The sequence below is a fragment of the Temnothorax longispinosus genome, chromosome 2 (genome assembly GCF_030848805.1).
Source record: "Temnothorax longispinosus isolate EJ_2023e chromosome 2, Tlon_JGU_v1, whole genome shotgun sequence".
Lineage (NCBI taxonomy): Eukaryota > Metazoa > Arthropoda > Insecta > Hymenoptera > Formicidae > Temnothorax > Temnothorax longispinosus.
The window spans coordinates 5,200,944-5,216,874 of record NC_092359.1 but is presented as its reverse complement, the minus strand read 5'-3'; the positions used below and the strand labels follow the sequence as shown (position 1 = coordinate 5,216,874).

Here is a 15,931-nt window from a genome sequence, read left to right as displayed (position 1 = left end):
GCTTTTAAAATGTATTTATTTATATCTTTGTGCCAAAGTTCCATTATATATGACATCTTATGCCGAGTACGACAAGTATTACAATCATCTTACCGTCCATAGTAATTTCATATTGTAATTATTAACGAACGTTGTTTATCTTACCGCGAATATTATTAGTACTATCGTTATTAACATCGTTGATTACGTAGTGCAAATTAATACGTTATCGCTATTAGCTTTATTTTCTTCATACATAATTACGATCAAAATTAATCTCTATCCGAATTCCGTATATTTTGCGTCAACACGCGTAAACGTTAAACTCTTTAACTATGTACATAAAACAAGCACCTGGTAGTATCCTCATATTCTCATGAAATTGTAATTTTTGCGGTGCAAAAAGAGAGCTTAACAAACTGTGAAAGAGTTTAAACACCTCCATTAGCTGTAGCCACATTTAAATGGTATTTCTGGTCGAATAAACGAATAAATTGGCAACGAATAAATCTCTTTAATCATGATTTTCTGTCCTCTTGTAAAAGCACTCATAACAGGGATACTCGATTTTCGGTAAAATTGCCAAACTGTATCCATAATCTCTTTACTTTCAAAATGCAACGTTGCAGCGTGTGTTATTACTAAAAAATTTTCTACCTTAGAGAGAGAACGTGTTGTGTTATTAATTTCTACAATAATGTTCAAATCATATTGCGCTAAACGGCTTTTTCGCGTATGCATTTGTTAAAAATAAAACCAGTTACACTGTAATGCTGTATTGGCAATTATCGTTTTTTAATCATTTTAATATATCTATGATATAATTCGATAATTTTTGAGTAATTGTTCATGTCATAAGAGATCTAGAATGTCTATATATATAAACATATAATGATCTACAGTTTATAGATACTCGATTCACAATTTTTGTTGCCAATTCTATATTTGGGCATAACGTCCAGCATCTACATTAATCACATTTAAATTCGTTATTATATAGAAATTATCTGCATCCTCGCGAAATGTATACGATTTCGACCGCTAATATTGAGCAATTCTGTTTGCCGCTAGGAAAATGTATATGCCCGAATCGAGAGTGAGAAGTTTTCAGCCGAAAAAGAGGGGGGCGGGGGTGCGAAGAAGGAAGAGTACGAGGAATGAAAATGATTCCGGCATGAAGTACGACGGATGGTGATGTCGGCGACGCCGCGTTTTTCCTGAATGAATTCCGTCCCGTTTATTTTGCTTATTCGATTCCTCCGACGAAAACACGTCTATCCGTCTTTAGTCGGTCGGCCTTAGGTAGGTGCGGAGGAAGAGATATTTTGGCTCTGAAACATATCCCGTCTGCTGGAGGCTGTTTACGTCTCTCGCGCTCCTCGTAAGTTCGCGATTCGCCCGTCGGACTCGATTACGAATGAATCTGTCGTCATTTTCGACACGCTATTTCAATCCTTCCTCAACGGCACTGAAAACGTGAAGTTACGTGTCAAACGCTTTTAAAACACGATACGTTAAATCGCCTTTGTGAAACTTGATAATTAGTTTAGCGTTAATTAATTCGGTTCATTGTCCTCCCTGAGATGACGGTCGATGATCGTTAATAGTGACAGCGTGTTCTGCGGACACAAAAGAATTTTCCGCACGATCACCATCGTTAAAGACTTACGTCACCGTGCAGTTATACGAGCTGGGAGAGCATCCAAGTCTCTTTTTTGTCCCTTATCGTTTCGCAATAATTCTTTCCCGCGTCGTGGCACGCGAGATGGCAAAATCACGGCCCGCATTCCTCTCGTAAATTTATATCTTGTCTTTTTCCGCCAGCTATGAGCGCGTGGATGTGATTTTTTTATGATGACATTGATACGAAAAAGTATAATGTTCAAACGGCGAGATGCGGGATGTCTTCTGTCATAGTTTGCATATTAATACATTTAGAAGTTTTTTTATATATGCCGGTTCGCGTTATTTTGCGACGACGTTATGTTAAAATTAAAATTTATGCTATTATCACTATTTTGGAATGACGCGATGAGAGAATAATTTTTTATGTCGAAGTAAAAACTATTTAATTAATTGCGGTTTTATATTGCAGTTTATAAGAAATAATCTCTCATGCACGTTTTTTTTCAAAATGACGAACTAATAACGAACGTATTAAGTAGACCTTAAAATGAGTCTCTTCCTGGTAGCAGCGCATAAAAAAAAATACGCGAGATCGCATATAGATATGCGCAAAGTTTCCCAGTGATATCGGAATTAATGCGTTCTTAATTAATACGCCCATTAATGCTCGCCTTAAATTCGTAGTGCGCGGAAGTTTTACTGCATCATCAAATTGCTGTCTCGGATGCTCGTGCAGAGTTTCAAAGCGCTCGCCCCCGTGTCTCCCCGAAGTAAAAGCGACAGGGAGGCTGCGATCGGACTCTTAATGGCTATAATAATACAGTGTTTTGAATCGCTCTTGTCATTAGTTTGAGCAACTCTTCCGGTTTCTCGCGCTTTGGCGGAGCTCCAGAAGTTATAGAAAAGAAAATGAGAAAAAAGACGACGGATACGTTTGCTGAGCTCTGCGACGAATTTCATCATAGATATGAAAGAATTTTGGCATGTTTTCGTCGTAATTACTTAAGAATTAATTACTACAAGTAATTAATTACTACGAGTAATTAATTACGACAAACAGAGGCTGTTCCTTCTCAACGTGCACATAATGAATTATCTAACATCAAATTAAACTTTATTACAATTTTATCACACGCATCCACCGTAATTAAAATCATGTAATTCCGTCTAATTCGGTGTTTCTGACGATAAATATTTTCGAATACGCATATTCTGGCACAAATGCCGATCTGGATCGCGTCCACAAAAGGATGAACGCGAAAGTGTCGTTTAAAAAAAAAAAAGGTTTATATCCATCCGACGATATCAAATTCCGTGGCACAATGCACACTCGAGAGTTTATCCGCATAAACGCCCGTTTTTTGCTCGTACATACATATACCTGTAACTTCGCATAGGTCGTTGTTAGCGTGAATGCTTTATTTTGCTCAGTCAATCAATCCATTCCCTATTAACCCCCATTAACCAGTTAGTTCCTCGACAGTTTTTATGTGAAGTCACGAATAAAAAAAGCATACACTCCCCAATAATTACTTTCTTTTTTGTTTCTATAATATCATCATGAACACAGATTTGAATGTAATAATACATATCCCTTTTTATAAGTTTAAGAATTTAATAAATTTCGCAAAATATAAATGGAAGTATATTATTAATGTAATACGATTATAAAAGAGAAAATTATAGATACATCTTTATCAATAGTTGAAAATATTGTAATAAGAGAATAAAAAGGATCAGATAATACAAACCAGGATCGTCGAGGACGTAATAAAGAAACGTCCATTCTTGGTCCGCTTCCGGTGGCAAAGCGGGGCACGTCAGGTAGTTCACCCTGTTTTCGGTGTTTCGCAAACTTTTTGGTCGCGCAATTCGCGCGTTCCCCCGAGCTACCGCGAGACAAACAGCATTAACTTCTCTTGCGACGCTCTCGAATAAAGTTACACAGATTTGTCACGAGACAAAAAGCGAGCACGTTCCGCCCCCATGACCGGGGGTTGGCTTCTAGGTTTCTTATTCGGATTTCCTAGACGCCTGAAAAGTGGCTTCCTTCGGGCCCTTTATGTTTTCCTCTCTCGCGTTTCGCCAACTTCCTGTCGCAGCTTCCGCTTCTTCCCGCATATATAGGAAGTTCCAAAAAATCCACATAACGTGAGCCAGAAAGTATTTTCTGAAGTATTTTGAAAGGGCTTCTTCTTCGCCGGAATCGAAACCGAGACTCATTTGTGTCTCCAACCTAACAAATAAACAGTGAAACTTTCTCGACTTTTCTCACAACAGAAAACGCGAGCTGTCGTTGTTTTAAGATATCTGTCGCGTGGAAATGATAGTTTCAAGGAAAAAAGTACATTAGATTTCGATGACAATATGAATCCTCTTAAAAAATTGCACGATCGTCTCTCAGAAAAAAAGTATTTCGTGAGGATTCTCTAAAGGAGTCAAAGGATTGTGATGTGTAAGAAACGTTTCACTATACGCGAAAAACAAGAAGCCCCATTTGATGTACTTAGAATTGTATATCTTTAACAATGCAAAAAACATTTTGAAATAACGATAACTTATTTATTCTCAATTCTAATAAGGAAAAAATCTTATTATACGACATTTTCTACGATCATCAAAGATTTGTTTAGTCACAAATATCAGAAATATAAAAAGTCGCAAATAAGACTCAGCTATCTCAGAACTTCGTGATTTTTTTTTCAAAAAAATAACGAGGTTATTCCAATATCATTGGATGTTTCTTTAATCGCAAAAGTCAAAAGTTTCGTAGATATGATCCGGATATTAGAAAAGAGCGCTGCTGTATTCCAGCAATACATGTACAGCTCTTTCAGCTGTTAATGTCAGAAGTCAAGAATTTCCTAAATAACGTCTAGACACTTGAAAATAATTCTGGAGAAGCCTGGATGCGTTCGGTCTAATAACAAGCGGATTCTTGCGGGCTTGAGAGATTGCAAGTGAAACGTTCGTGGCGTATCCAAAGGGGGTAAAAGTAATTTCGGGGCATGATTCGATGTAAGTAAATACCATCCTCCCGGCCGTGCATAGAATTCCAACGGCATCGAGAATCTCCTAGGTACCTCGCGCTATCGCCATCGTCTTGTCTATTCGCGAAGAAGCGCCGGCGGCTGTTTCAATGCCATGAGAATGAAATTGCAACGAGAGAGATTGTAGAGAGAAAGAGAGCGAGGGTGTATGTACTCGATGGGATGGAAGGAGAAAGAGGGGGGGAGAGAGAGAGAGAGAGAGAGAGAGAGAGAGAGAGAGAGAGAGAGAGAGAGAGAGAGAAAGAGAGAGAGAGACGCGGAGTGTGTTATCATCTTTCTGACATAAGAAAAGAGGATGTATCGAATTCGGCATGTAAATTACTCGCGTGTATGTTCGATCTCCAGAATGCGATTTCTCCTTGGACGTCGAAAACACCGTGGCGGAATCGGGAAAAATCGAGGAAGACTACGTCACTCCAGACAGGATGATGTTTCATCTTTTTCCTGTACTAAGTTAACGATAATTAGCGAGGCCGCAACTCGCGGTCGTTTCTTTTTCCCGAGGTTTCCTCGCGGTTTTCTTTCATTAGCGCGAGATCCAACCGACAACTCTCTTTCGGGAGACAGAGAGAGAGAGAGAAAGAGAGAGAGAGAGAGTGTGCGCGGCTTTCGACCTGCGCCGTGTATCTCAGTCGGGGTTACTTCGAGTCTTCGCCATTAGTACGCAAGTAAAGGCTATTTTCAACGACGAACTCGTAACCCGATACACGAAAGCGGCGGGGGCTGCGGCGCCTCCGCTAAGGAAAAGCTCCCCCGTCTTCCTCCTCCTCCCGGAGAACGAAGGAAACGACGTTCTCTTTAATTATTCTCCGCCATGTGCCGCATGCTAAAATCATTAAATTGCTCCGGCGATAGATACGAGGATGTATCAAGTGTCTAGTGGCTCCTTGACAAAAATTTGAAGTAAATTTTCCCCTCGGAATAAATTCGATCAGACGTCATTCTCTTCACAACTTATCCGGTCCCATGTTAGACACGTTAATTAATAAGTTTCGGATTAAAATTCTGATAAAGTCGAAATTAGCGCGCGGGATAAGATTTTCACTCAAAAGATGAATTTCAAGAGCGGAAGATCGTGTAAGATTTCAATATTCATTTTGCCTCTCGGGTCAAAATTAAAATAACATTATTTAAAAATTATAAAAAAGTAATAATAATATTGTTTGCTGTTACATTCGCGTTCAACATAATTTACAAAGATATTATAGCTACGTCAATGTTATGTTAACCGCAAAAGAATTTTGCATATTTTTTATTTTGGAAAGAAGAAAAAAATATCTCTGAATATTATTATTGGTTGAAAGATGCACTTTGCCTCATTATTTTATCAAATTTCGGGATTATAACTTATACTATAGGGTAAGGAGGGGCTATTTGGGTCAGAGAGAAAAAGAAAAATCGGATAACATTTAAAGACGGGGAAGAGCTTTTCAATTTTCAAAATAGGGAGGGCCTCTTTGATTTTATCTTGAAAATTTTTTACCCGATTTTTCCTTTAACTAATTCAAATAGCCCCACCTTACTCTATCTGTTCATTCAAGTAAACTTTGCCAATTCCGAATAATCCTCGGGTGCAAGGTCAGAAAAAGCAGCGACATTTTCTCGTTTACTCCTTTTCTTGCGCTTTCGAAAGTCATCTCCGTCATGACGCCGACGCTGATGCCGATGCCGACGCCGACGCCGATGCCGACGACGACAAACGACGACGACAACGACGACGACGCCCAAAAATAGAGACGGTATTAGCGCGTAGACTCGTTTCGCACGGCTCACCGGACCGCGTCGACTTTCGCGGATGTGCAACGTCTTCGGCTGCCAGTAATTTTAGACGCCAGAGAGTCGGCCGTCGCGACCAAGTTCTTCGTCTCGGAAAGTCGCCCGGTAGAAGTGACACCGTAAGTTTATATCGTACGTGCGAGATATGCAGCCCGAGCGCTCCGTTAAACTTCTCCCCGGGAAAAATGGATTCCGAATTCACCGAGGAATCTGTCGTTGACAGACGCGCAAGCAGCTAATGCCGCGAAGGGAAGTTGGACGTTCAACTTGCGTGAGGATCCACGAGCGTCTCCGCAGACTGTTAGGCAGTGGAGCGAGATGTGTTGTAACGTGTCGACAAGCTAGGTGACAAGTTTTCTAATCTCCGCTATCCGGATTGATATCCCGATGACGCAAAATCCGTTATATACATTTTTCATAAAAAATGTTATAAAATAAATCATGCTTGAGAAGTCCATTAACTGTCAAGTGATGTAAGTTTATTTTGGCATTTCTAATAAAATGTAAAAGTTTCTTGGAAAATTATTCTCGACACCGGCGCGTTTTTTACATAAACACACCGAACACAGAGGATTTGTAGGTCCCAAAGTGGGATATCAAGAGGATTTTCAAATAAGAATTATCGTTACATTTTTCTGCCGTTTTCCTGCAACGCGAAAATTGGACTCGCGCCACTTGGGAGCCGGAGAATTTGCAACGCCGCTCAGCGAGGCTGTTTGTCGGGATGTATTTCGGTATCACATCATCAAAACAGCATTCTTGACCGAATTGCAACGATGTATGCGAAGCGTGATGATACGAGGACGATATATCGCAAATATAGTGGGACCGAGTTTGCGCTGATCCCGTAGCTCGAGTCTCATTCATGAGAGCCATCTGATTTCCGCGCGACGTTCCGCGATTCATTGGCAAAGCTCTCTCTCTCTCTCTCTCTCTCTCTCTCTCTCTCGTAAAAGGTTTGCACTACAACGCGGAGATTCGTCGACGGTATAATGCAAGAGGCAAGCGATTACAAGGTAGTCGCGTGATCGATCGGTGACATAAACGACGACGAGTATAGTAAAGTGTAAAATTGATATTAATCGCCGCGCTCTGTGCGCGATACTAAAATCGCAGAGGCACTGGCCGCACGCCAGCAGCCATTATCGTCGCGCATATCTTTCTATAAATAATACCGCGAGACGTATGATCCTGTAATTCAGCTTTCGCGCATTTACGATACTGTATTTATCATCGTTGTTAACGGTGTCCACGACCGTAACGCCATTAGTACCGGGAGAGAATCGTCATTGACGTTGATCGTTGCCGATAACGATCGTGTTAACGATCGACGGCGCGACACCTCGAGAATTAACGTCGACAGCGGTCCAACTTTGTTTTCGCACGAAGAAATTCACCAGAAATTAGACATCTGCTTGGTCGCCAATGGCAGCTGCCAAATGTCCCACCCCCGAAATATCGCGACATACCGTTACGTCGGATTTACAATCTGGTCGATATATGGTGAGTGTAATCGTTGACGATGAGGTATAGAGTTAACATCAACACGGCTGCTGACGTAATGATATCTTCAAAAAGTCACTTTTTGGTGAAGAAATCACTGAATGTCAAGCACGATAGCGCTACTAAAGACTATATATATAAAGATTTCAATTGCGAAAGCATTTGTAAAATGCGAGATAAACATAAGGTGTATGTATTTCAAATGGGTAAAAAAGGATTTTTTTTTAAACACAACTTTTCTTGAAACTTTTATTTTTGTCGCTTAGAACTTTCCTTGTGTCATGTCTGATTACGACGCGAGGTAAGTAAAAATATTGAGTTACGCGCGGTGTTTCATCACAGAGAAATTCATAAAATTAACTGCTTCTTTTGCAGGAATTTTTAATTTTAAATTCGTTATAAAATGGTATTCAAATAATCTTTTATAAGGATCATTAACTTTATCAAAAAAGTGAAGATTAAAAAAAATTTTCTTTATTTGACTTAACTTGCTATTTTTATTAATTATAATTGTCACGAATACCATTGATTTTGATCAGTTATAATCGCCACGTCGTTTCGACCATGAGATTTTAATTAATAAAGACAGCCAATTAGGTCAAATAAAAAAATCTTTTCTGTTAATTATTCACTGGTGAAGTAGAAGTTACTGATTTGATTATATACCGTTAACTTAAAAAAGATTGGTGTCGATCTTATTATTGTTTATTCACTTCAACACCTTAAATTTATTGCGATAAATATCACTACACGTCTCAATGGTTTAGACGCCCGTACAGAATGTAGGAAGGTTCAGATTCGAATCCTGGCTGAGGTGATATTTTTCGCAATAAATTACTGTGCCATGTAACGAAGCTCTCCACTCCGCTTTGAATGTCCACCTTTGGTTTGCGTCTACCAAAAGACACGAGAGATCACGTGCACGCCTTTGTACGGCACAGAAGCAGAAGAAAGCGGAGAAGAACATGAAGATAAAGAAAACGAAGGGTAGGAGGAGAAGAAGATGAAGGAGAAGGAGGAGGAGAGGAATGAGACAGAGAGGCCTGGGTAAGTTATCACTCGAGTCTGGACCAGGAATAGTCACACCATGTGGTGGCAGCCGTGGGACTGACTATTTTCGGGTAAAGACAAATTTGGCGCGGCGAGGCGCTACGCGAGGGAGCCGAGAAGCTGAGCCGAGCCGAGCCGAGCCGAGCCGTCGCATGGTAGCCGTCTCGAGTGTAAGCTTACATCTGCACACGACGACGACGAGGGGGGTGTCGGCTCCTCTCGTCACTCGAGAGGAAAGGCCAATGGGATCTGTGCAGCCATTTTTAGAGGGCTCGTTCCGAAGAGACCGTGCTAGAAGCTTTGGTAGCATTCAGTCCGAAGCGGTCACCCGGGTTGGCAGGATTCGAAGTCTCGAGGAAGTCAGGAACTTTCTCGATGATCGGCCGCCAAGTAATAATTTCCCTGTTGGAAGGAACCAGGTGCTGAGCCGAAAGGAACTTCCGGGGTACGAGGGGGTACCAGCGCTCCCGACGCGCCAGGTACTCCTCGTTGGAGTGTGTTTCAGGATCTTTCAGGATCCGCAGTACGAATTACGTAATACCGGTGCATTCGCAAAGGGAGATTGTTGCGAGAAGTGTCGTATCCGGCAGCAGTTGGGACGAAATAGAAAAGCTCTCACTTCGAGAGCAAGTCGGAACTTGGATGACCTAAGCTTTGCCTGTAGTACCGGGCGACCGTTCCGTGCTTCCTTACTTCCCATAGTGAATGTGACGTATGGAATGTAAAGAAGTATGGAGCTGCGTCTTGGTGAGTCGTCGCGAGGAGGAAGTCATCGTCGGAGAATCGAGGGATTTCCGGAGTTGTCGTCGACGTTGACGAAAACGGAGACTCGTGATGATCGGAAAGGGCGAGGATAGGAACAAGGATCGAAAGGATAATGGCAGAGAAGATAATAGTGCCGCGTGAAGGAGTTAGTAATAAACGGTGCGAAGATAAAATTTTGCGGGCTTGCGTCTTCCGCGCTATGGATTCTGGGATCGGCAGCAGCCAGCCGCCAGAAATAGATTGCTTTCGCGTAACCAACACCGATATGGCTCAGGCATCATTCCACGTACATATGGTCCTCCGCGGCCTCTATTTATGGCTTTGCCGCTACCATGTGGTCACCACTTTTATTACCCTCACGAGCTCTTTCGTCATTCTTAGCGCGATGACAGAGACCTCGTCGTATCTTCGTATCCCTCTTCGTATCGCCCGAGTTGATAGCTGATATCATATCTTTTCGCTAAATTATCATTTACATATTAATGATTAATCGCGTCAGATTTTCCATTTGTTCCCTTTGATTTTCAATCGCTCGATTTGATTGCAGCGCCGAGGAGGGCAAGACACGGAAGAAAACGGGCGAGCGGGCGAGGAAGAGGACGCAACAGCGGCTGGACGCTGTTTTCGAGCCCGAAATAGGACCCCACGTACAACCGCGGCCATGTTTCCAGAAATAAGTTCTCCGGTTACAGAGTCTATTTCCGGTGTGCGGGCCGCCGACCGGTGCCCGGTTGCGCGGCGATCGGTGACGTATTCGGCTGCAGGTGCAATCTCGCGTATTGCATAGAAATACCATATCGCGCGGTATCTGGTTTTGGTGCTCGAAAAAAGATTCAGTGTCGGTCATAACGATGGTCAGCCAGTGACGTCAGTGACTGCGGTGCGATCGATTATGGTTTACGTAACGAGAACCAGAGCGTATTCTGATTGTCGAGCGAGCGCGCCATGTAACGCGATTAGGTGAATGTGCAAGTTATGATTCGCGTTGTAACTTTGGGACAGATTCGTCACAGATCCTCCCCTGATATTCCAGCCCAAGATTATGTCTCGTCAAGAAATAAGAACCTCCCGAAAATTATTATAGTTTGTTGCACAAAGAGTTTTACTCTGCGATAGCAATTATTTCTATCATTAAAGAGAGGTTGTTATTATTAAATATTATTAGAAAAATTATTCCAATTATCAAATAATTATTATATATTAGATAATATATAATTATTATATAAGTTCTATTACATTCTATTATTAAGTGTTTTATTTCTCCGATATAATTTTATAATTTTATAAAAGAGAGAGGGAGAGGGAGAGGGAGGAAGGGGGAGAGAGAGAGAGAGAGAGAGAGAGAGAGAGAGAGAGAGAGAGAGTGTGTGTTATGTTGTTGCATACATGTATTTCCGATAATCTTCTTACAACATCGTTGTTGATTATTCTATATAAACTTCACGCAACAGTCTCGCGAATTTTGGCGAACAATCCCGCAATTTGACTCGAGGTTCACTGGGTAGTACATTACGTTTGCATAGGTGCGCACGAATTTATCGACGGTAAAATAGATTTGCGCTTCTCGTGGCAGTAATGTTCTTGATTAAGCCGAATGAATTACGCTGATATTATTGCCGTGAAATAATAATATTACCCCCGGTATTATCGGCTAATGCCGCCATTTGCATTAACGTCGGCACCTGCTAATTGGCATCGCCCGTCGCGTTTTGTCTATTTGCCGTACGTGTTACACGGACCGTCCGATTATGCTAATCACCGTCGAATAATAACGCGTCTGCCGTTTAAATGAATCTACCTAATTTGGTGAGAGATATTCGTGAGAAAAAATATTTTTCCATATAGTCTCGTCCTTGTCTACAAATTTCCTAATCTAAAGTCGATTGGAAATCCGGGAAACTGCTTATAGATTTTGATTAAGAATTTCTGAAATCATTTCTAAAATCGTTAGGCGAGGAAAGATCGTTTTACCTAAATACTAAATTTTAGTCGCGCAAAAGTCATTCCAAAGACGTCATCGAGGGTTGGGAAATAGTGGAGAGGATTTAAAGGGTGCATTATGCGACGCTTCATGATAACCATGGATAGCTTGGATGCAACCTTGGCACGTTTCCGGCGGATCGATAACGCAGCATGGCAGAGATGAATCGGTGGTCAAAAGTCCCGGGAAAAGGGGTCCGTTGGTTACGTAGCACCCGGTAGCGGCGGCTACGAGGGTCGAATGACAGAATCGCGCGGGGTGTATTGGCTATTCGGTACGATCGTCACGTTCAGCGCGACAATTTATGACGATTGGAATAGCGACTGTTACGCGTCCACGTGATGCGGTCGGACTGCAGAAAGACTCGAGTGCGCGACACCTTATCAAACTGGTTTAATTAGCGGCTAGCGCGAGAAGGCGAAGAGACTTGTAACGTCCTCGTTCTCTTTGATTTTAATTCTTAAAATCTTTATTGCAAAAGAGAAATGTAAGTTATTGCATACCCCTTCAAAAATACCATATTCTCATTTTTAATAATTATGTTATCATTAAAAAAAGTCTTGATCATATTATACCGTGGAAATTTTTGAGAGTTTAATAGAACTTAAAATAACAGCGATACAAAAATAGTTCAAATTCACTGTAAGTTTTATTATATGTACATACATGTATATGTTGTCTATTTGCAAGTCTCAAGTTTAATGTGCGAAATTTTTACTAATTCGATTTTAAGTCGGTCGAAGAAACAGCAAACGAAGGAGATGTCGATGGAATATCCTGTTTATCATGTAAAAAAATGTAATACTTTTCCAGATAGAAATTTACGTATGAGATATTATTTCTTGAATAATCATAGGTTTTAGTATGTGGCTTCGTTAGGATCACGTTTAGTCGGGTTTCCGAGAGAACATTACCTTATCCCCACGAGAATGTCCCATAACAGGCGGTATTTAGGGACACAACGAGAAAGGACGCGGGTAGGTGGACGTTGTTGAGATTGTACTAATTAAGTCCCACCTCCCATTAATTGCCGGCGTTCCTGTCTTGTCAGTGGCCGCCGCCCGTCGTTGCGGCTGCGAACACTAGTAGTTAACCGAATTTCGATATCGACATGTTTCATTCCGTGAACAAATCTCTCTCTCTCTCTCTCTCTCTCTCTCTCTCTCTCTATCCCCTGTCCTTCGCTCGAATGGCCATTTACAGGATCCTCCAAGCGGATATACATCTAAATACATATATAAATCTTTTACATATCTTATAAAGTCGCAATTTTTATCTGGATAAAGTAATTAAAAATCTTACGAGAATATTTTTGGACTTTTAGAAGCATTTGAGCTAAACTAGAAGTTTAAATACTACTTTAACAATTTTTTCACAACAAACGTTTTCTGTGCGCCGCATGTGTGATAAAATCTTGAATAAAAAACAATCGCTCTAAAATAATGGTAAATATATACGTGTACAAATAATATTTATGAACTCGCGTTGCTACATTCTATTTCGCAACCTAGATAAATTTAATTTTCCAAAAGTTGGTTCTCTTCTACCTTAGGGTGAGTGATTACGTGAACGTTAGCGTTTCGCTGAAACATCGCAGGCTGACCTAATGTGTTGGCTCGCCCTCACGAATTTCGGGGTTGTCCCGAGCCGGACGAAACTTTCCTACGGTAAGAATCGCCCGCGCCATGTTCGTTTATCAAAGTCAACGGATGGACGATCTCCAGATTGAGTCACGGAACGCGTTTTCCCGTCGAGACTATCTCGCGCGCGTCCGGAAAAACCGGCTCACTGCGACGTCGCGAGCGCGATGGTAAAACTCGAGAGTTCCGTCTCTCGATCTCATCCTCCTTTTTTTTTGCGTACGTCCGTTCAATTTTCGTCGTTTTCAATGGGGGAGGCTCTCGATGCTCGCTCGATAAATCCATTTAGACGAGAGAATATATCCACGTGCTTGCCAGTTTCTGCACGTAAGCGAAACGTCAGCTTTCCTAGTTTCTTGGAGCCGAGCCGCCGCCTAACTCTCAAAGCTTATACCTCCCCGCTCCTTACTCTAGCTATCCCTTGATTGTTCGATATATCTGGCCATCTCGAGACGCGGCCGAAAAGACACCCTGATTACTCGTTGAAGGAGCCGTGGTCCCGCATATTTCGGGATACTGAATTATAATATAGATTTGTTCCAAAAATGGATGAAAGAATATTCCCTCTAATAATTATTTATAATAATATAATATTATAAGTATAAGAATTAAAAAATTAAAAATATGAAATTTTTTATATATATAAATAAAAGTTCCATTATAACTAGTCTTTAATACTTCCTATCATCGACTATGATACCGATTTCACGATTACACTATAATTTCAAACGAGAGGTGACGATGTCACAATTAAATCGTTCACTAGAACGATCGATGGAACCGAGATGGCGAAGACTGCAAGCGGCTCACGAAGCGGCGCTTCGACACCGATTGAAACTCGGCCCTCCGGGTCGGAGATGTTGAGTGCACTTCTCCGGGCATGACACGAATAGCCGAGCGGCTCGAGACGCGCGTTTGAACTTTTAAAGTAAACGCGGCCCTTCCTGCGGCGGCCGCCGACGTTTCGGCAGGACGATCACGCACGGCCACCCATCCAACTTCGCCGGCTAATCAGAAAAATCCACACTCCGCCGAGCTTATTGAATTGTCTTGGCCCGGGATCCAACCCCACCATCTTCCACGTCCCCCTTGCAAGAAAAAGAAGGCGATCCTGTCTATTTCTGGTAATCGCCAGAATTCCTTCCGCACGTTTCCCTTTATCTATATTAGCTTATCACATCTTTTATTAATTATATTTAAATTTTTTTAACATTTATCAATATAGCTATTGATGTTTCTTCTGTAACGGCGCACCTTTTATTTGGGATTCACTTATCTATCGTTATTTACAAACTCAATTTGCTCAATGTCCTCAAAAATTAACTCCTTAATCTTCTGCATATAATACTTTATCAATATTTATTTTACTTTAAATTACCTTTCTACGCTAGGCAAAGATTAATGGCTATGAATTACTGTTATAGCCATTGTTAAGATACATTACTGAATTTTTCATTGCTTATTTTCTCTTATTCTTTTACAAGGCTTATTTTAGGACAGCAATAAACACTTTCTACTGCTGTTATTACTACTGCTTATTTTCTCCCTGCAGTTTCTACTTCCCGTGGTAATATCTCACGCGAGTGTGCTTCGAACGGCTTTCGATGAATTATAAGGATCAATGACGGTGGCCCGTATGAATCTTATATTCCCACTCTCGCTCGCAGTCTTCGGCCGCGACCCATATTTTATCACGCTCGGCCTTCATAATCGATATGCATCCGATAACAAATAGCGGCGCGAATCGTTCTTTATTTTATCTATCCTTGTCACAGGACGAAAAGCGACGGGGTGAGCTTGTCGTGATGCAATTCTTACAGCGACAGTTTACTCCGCCTGAATGTATTGTGTTTTATTGTAATCTACCATAATTTTTCTTCAGCGACAATTAACTAGAATATAAGAATTTATCTTCTCATACTATCGATTTCTGTAATTTATCGAAGCTAATACCCATACGTTGGATTTACCGTAACACGATTCTCAATTTTGATGAAAACCTTACGAGGCATCGTTCATAGCGGTCGCTTCTGCGGGCTTAATACGGTATAAAATTGCAGCCTGGAAAACCTCTCGAAATATCCGGCTGACAACGAGAGCACCTCGCATTAAATCCAGTATAACGGTATAATAATCTTCTGCCGGTGCTTTGCGCGTAACGCAAGTTAGAGTTCTCGAATTTTTTACTAATATCGCGATAATGATTTGCCGCAACAGTGGTCTCGCTTAATTAAAGAACTTTTGTATATTCGCGCGCGCAATTAGTCCCTTTAACGGACCGACGTAAACTAGCTATTTCGCGCGATGTTTCGCGATATTAAAGCGTAACCTCGGCGAGCCCGAGTAAAAGCTTTAATTTTCAGCCGAGGATTTAATTCGAAGCACAGCACGGCAACGCATTTCGAAGATCTAAAAGCGTCCGTCTCCGCTTTTCCAAGATACATTTTCAACAATTTTTTCACGAAGAATTTAATGCGCAACTTACATGCGCAAGCTTTTCCTGCTCTACGTATGACTTAAATCTTTTTAAAATTCAAATAAAAGTAACACGAAAAAAGAGA

General features: G+C 41.3%; 2 protein-coding genes and 1 long non-coding RNA gene across 3 annotated transcripts in view; 2 read left to right on the top strand and 1 right to left on the bottom strand.

The window, feature by feature from the left end:
* The window catches only part of Mib1 (mind bomb 1), a 355,896-nt gene that overhangs the window by 13,475 nt on the left and 326,490 nt on the right, over positions 1-15,931 (bottom strand). The window lies entirely within an intron of this gene.
* LOC139808020 (uncharacterized) lies at positions 5,605-6,963 on the top strand. The gene is made up of 2 exons (XR_011730777.1): positions 5,605-6,550; positions 6,655-6,963. It is a non-coding gene; the product is annotated as an uncharacterized lncRNA (long non-coding RNA).
* LOC139809010 (uncharacterized) lies at positions 9,862-10,991 on the top strand. The gene is made up of 3 exons (XM_071771602.1): positions 9,862-10,189; positions 10,297-10,307; positions 10,389-10,991. The coding sequence occupies exons 1-3, from the start codon at positions 9,862-9,864 to the stop codon at positions 10,596-10,598; spliced, it is 549 nt and encodes a 182-aa protein (XP_071627703.1). The 3' UTR covers positions 10,599-10,991.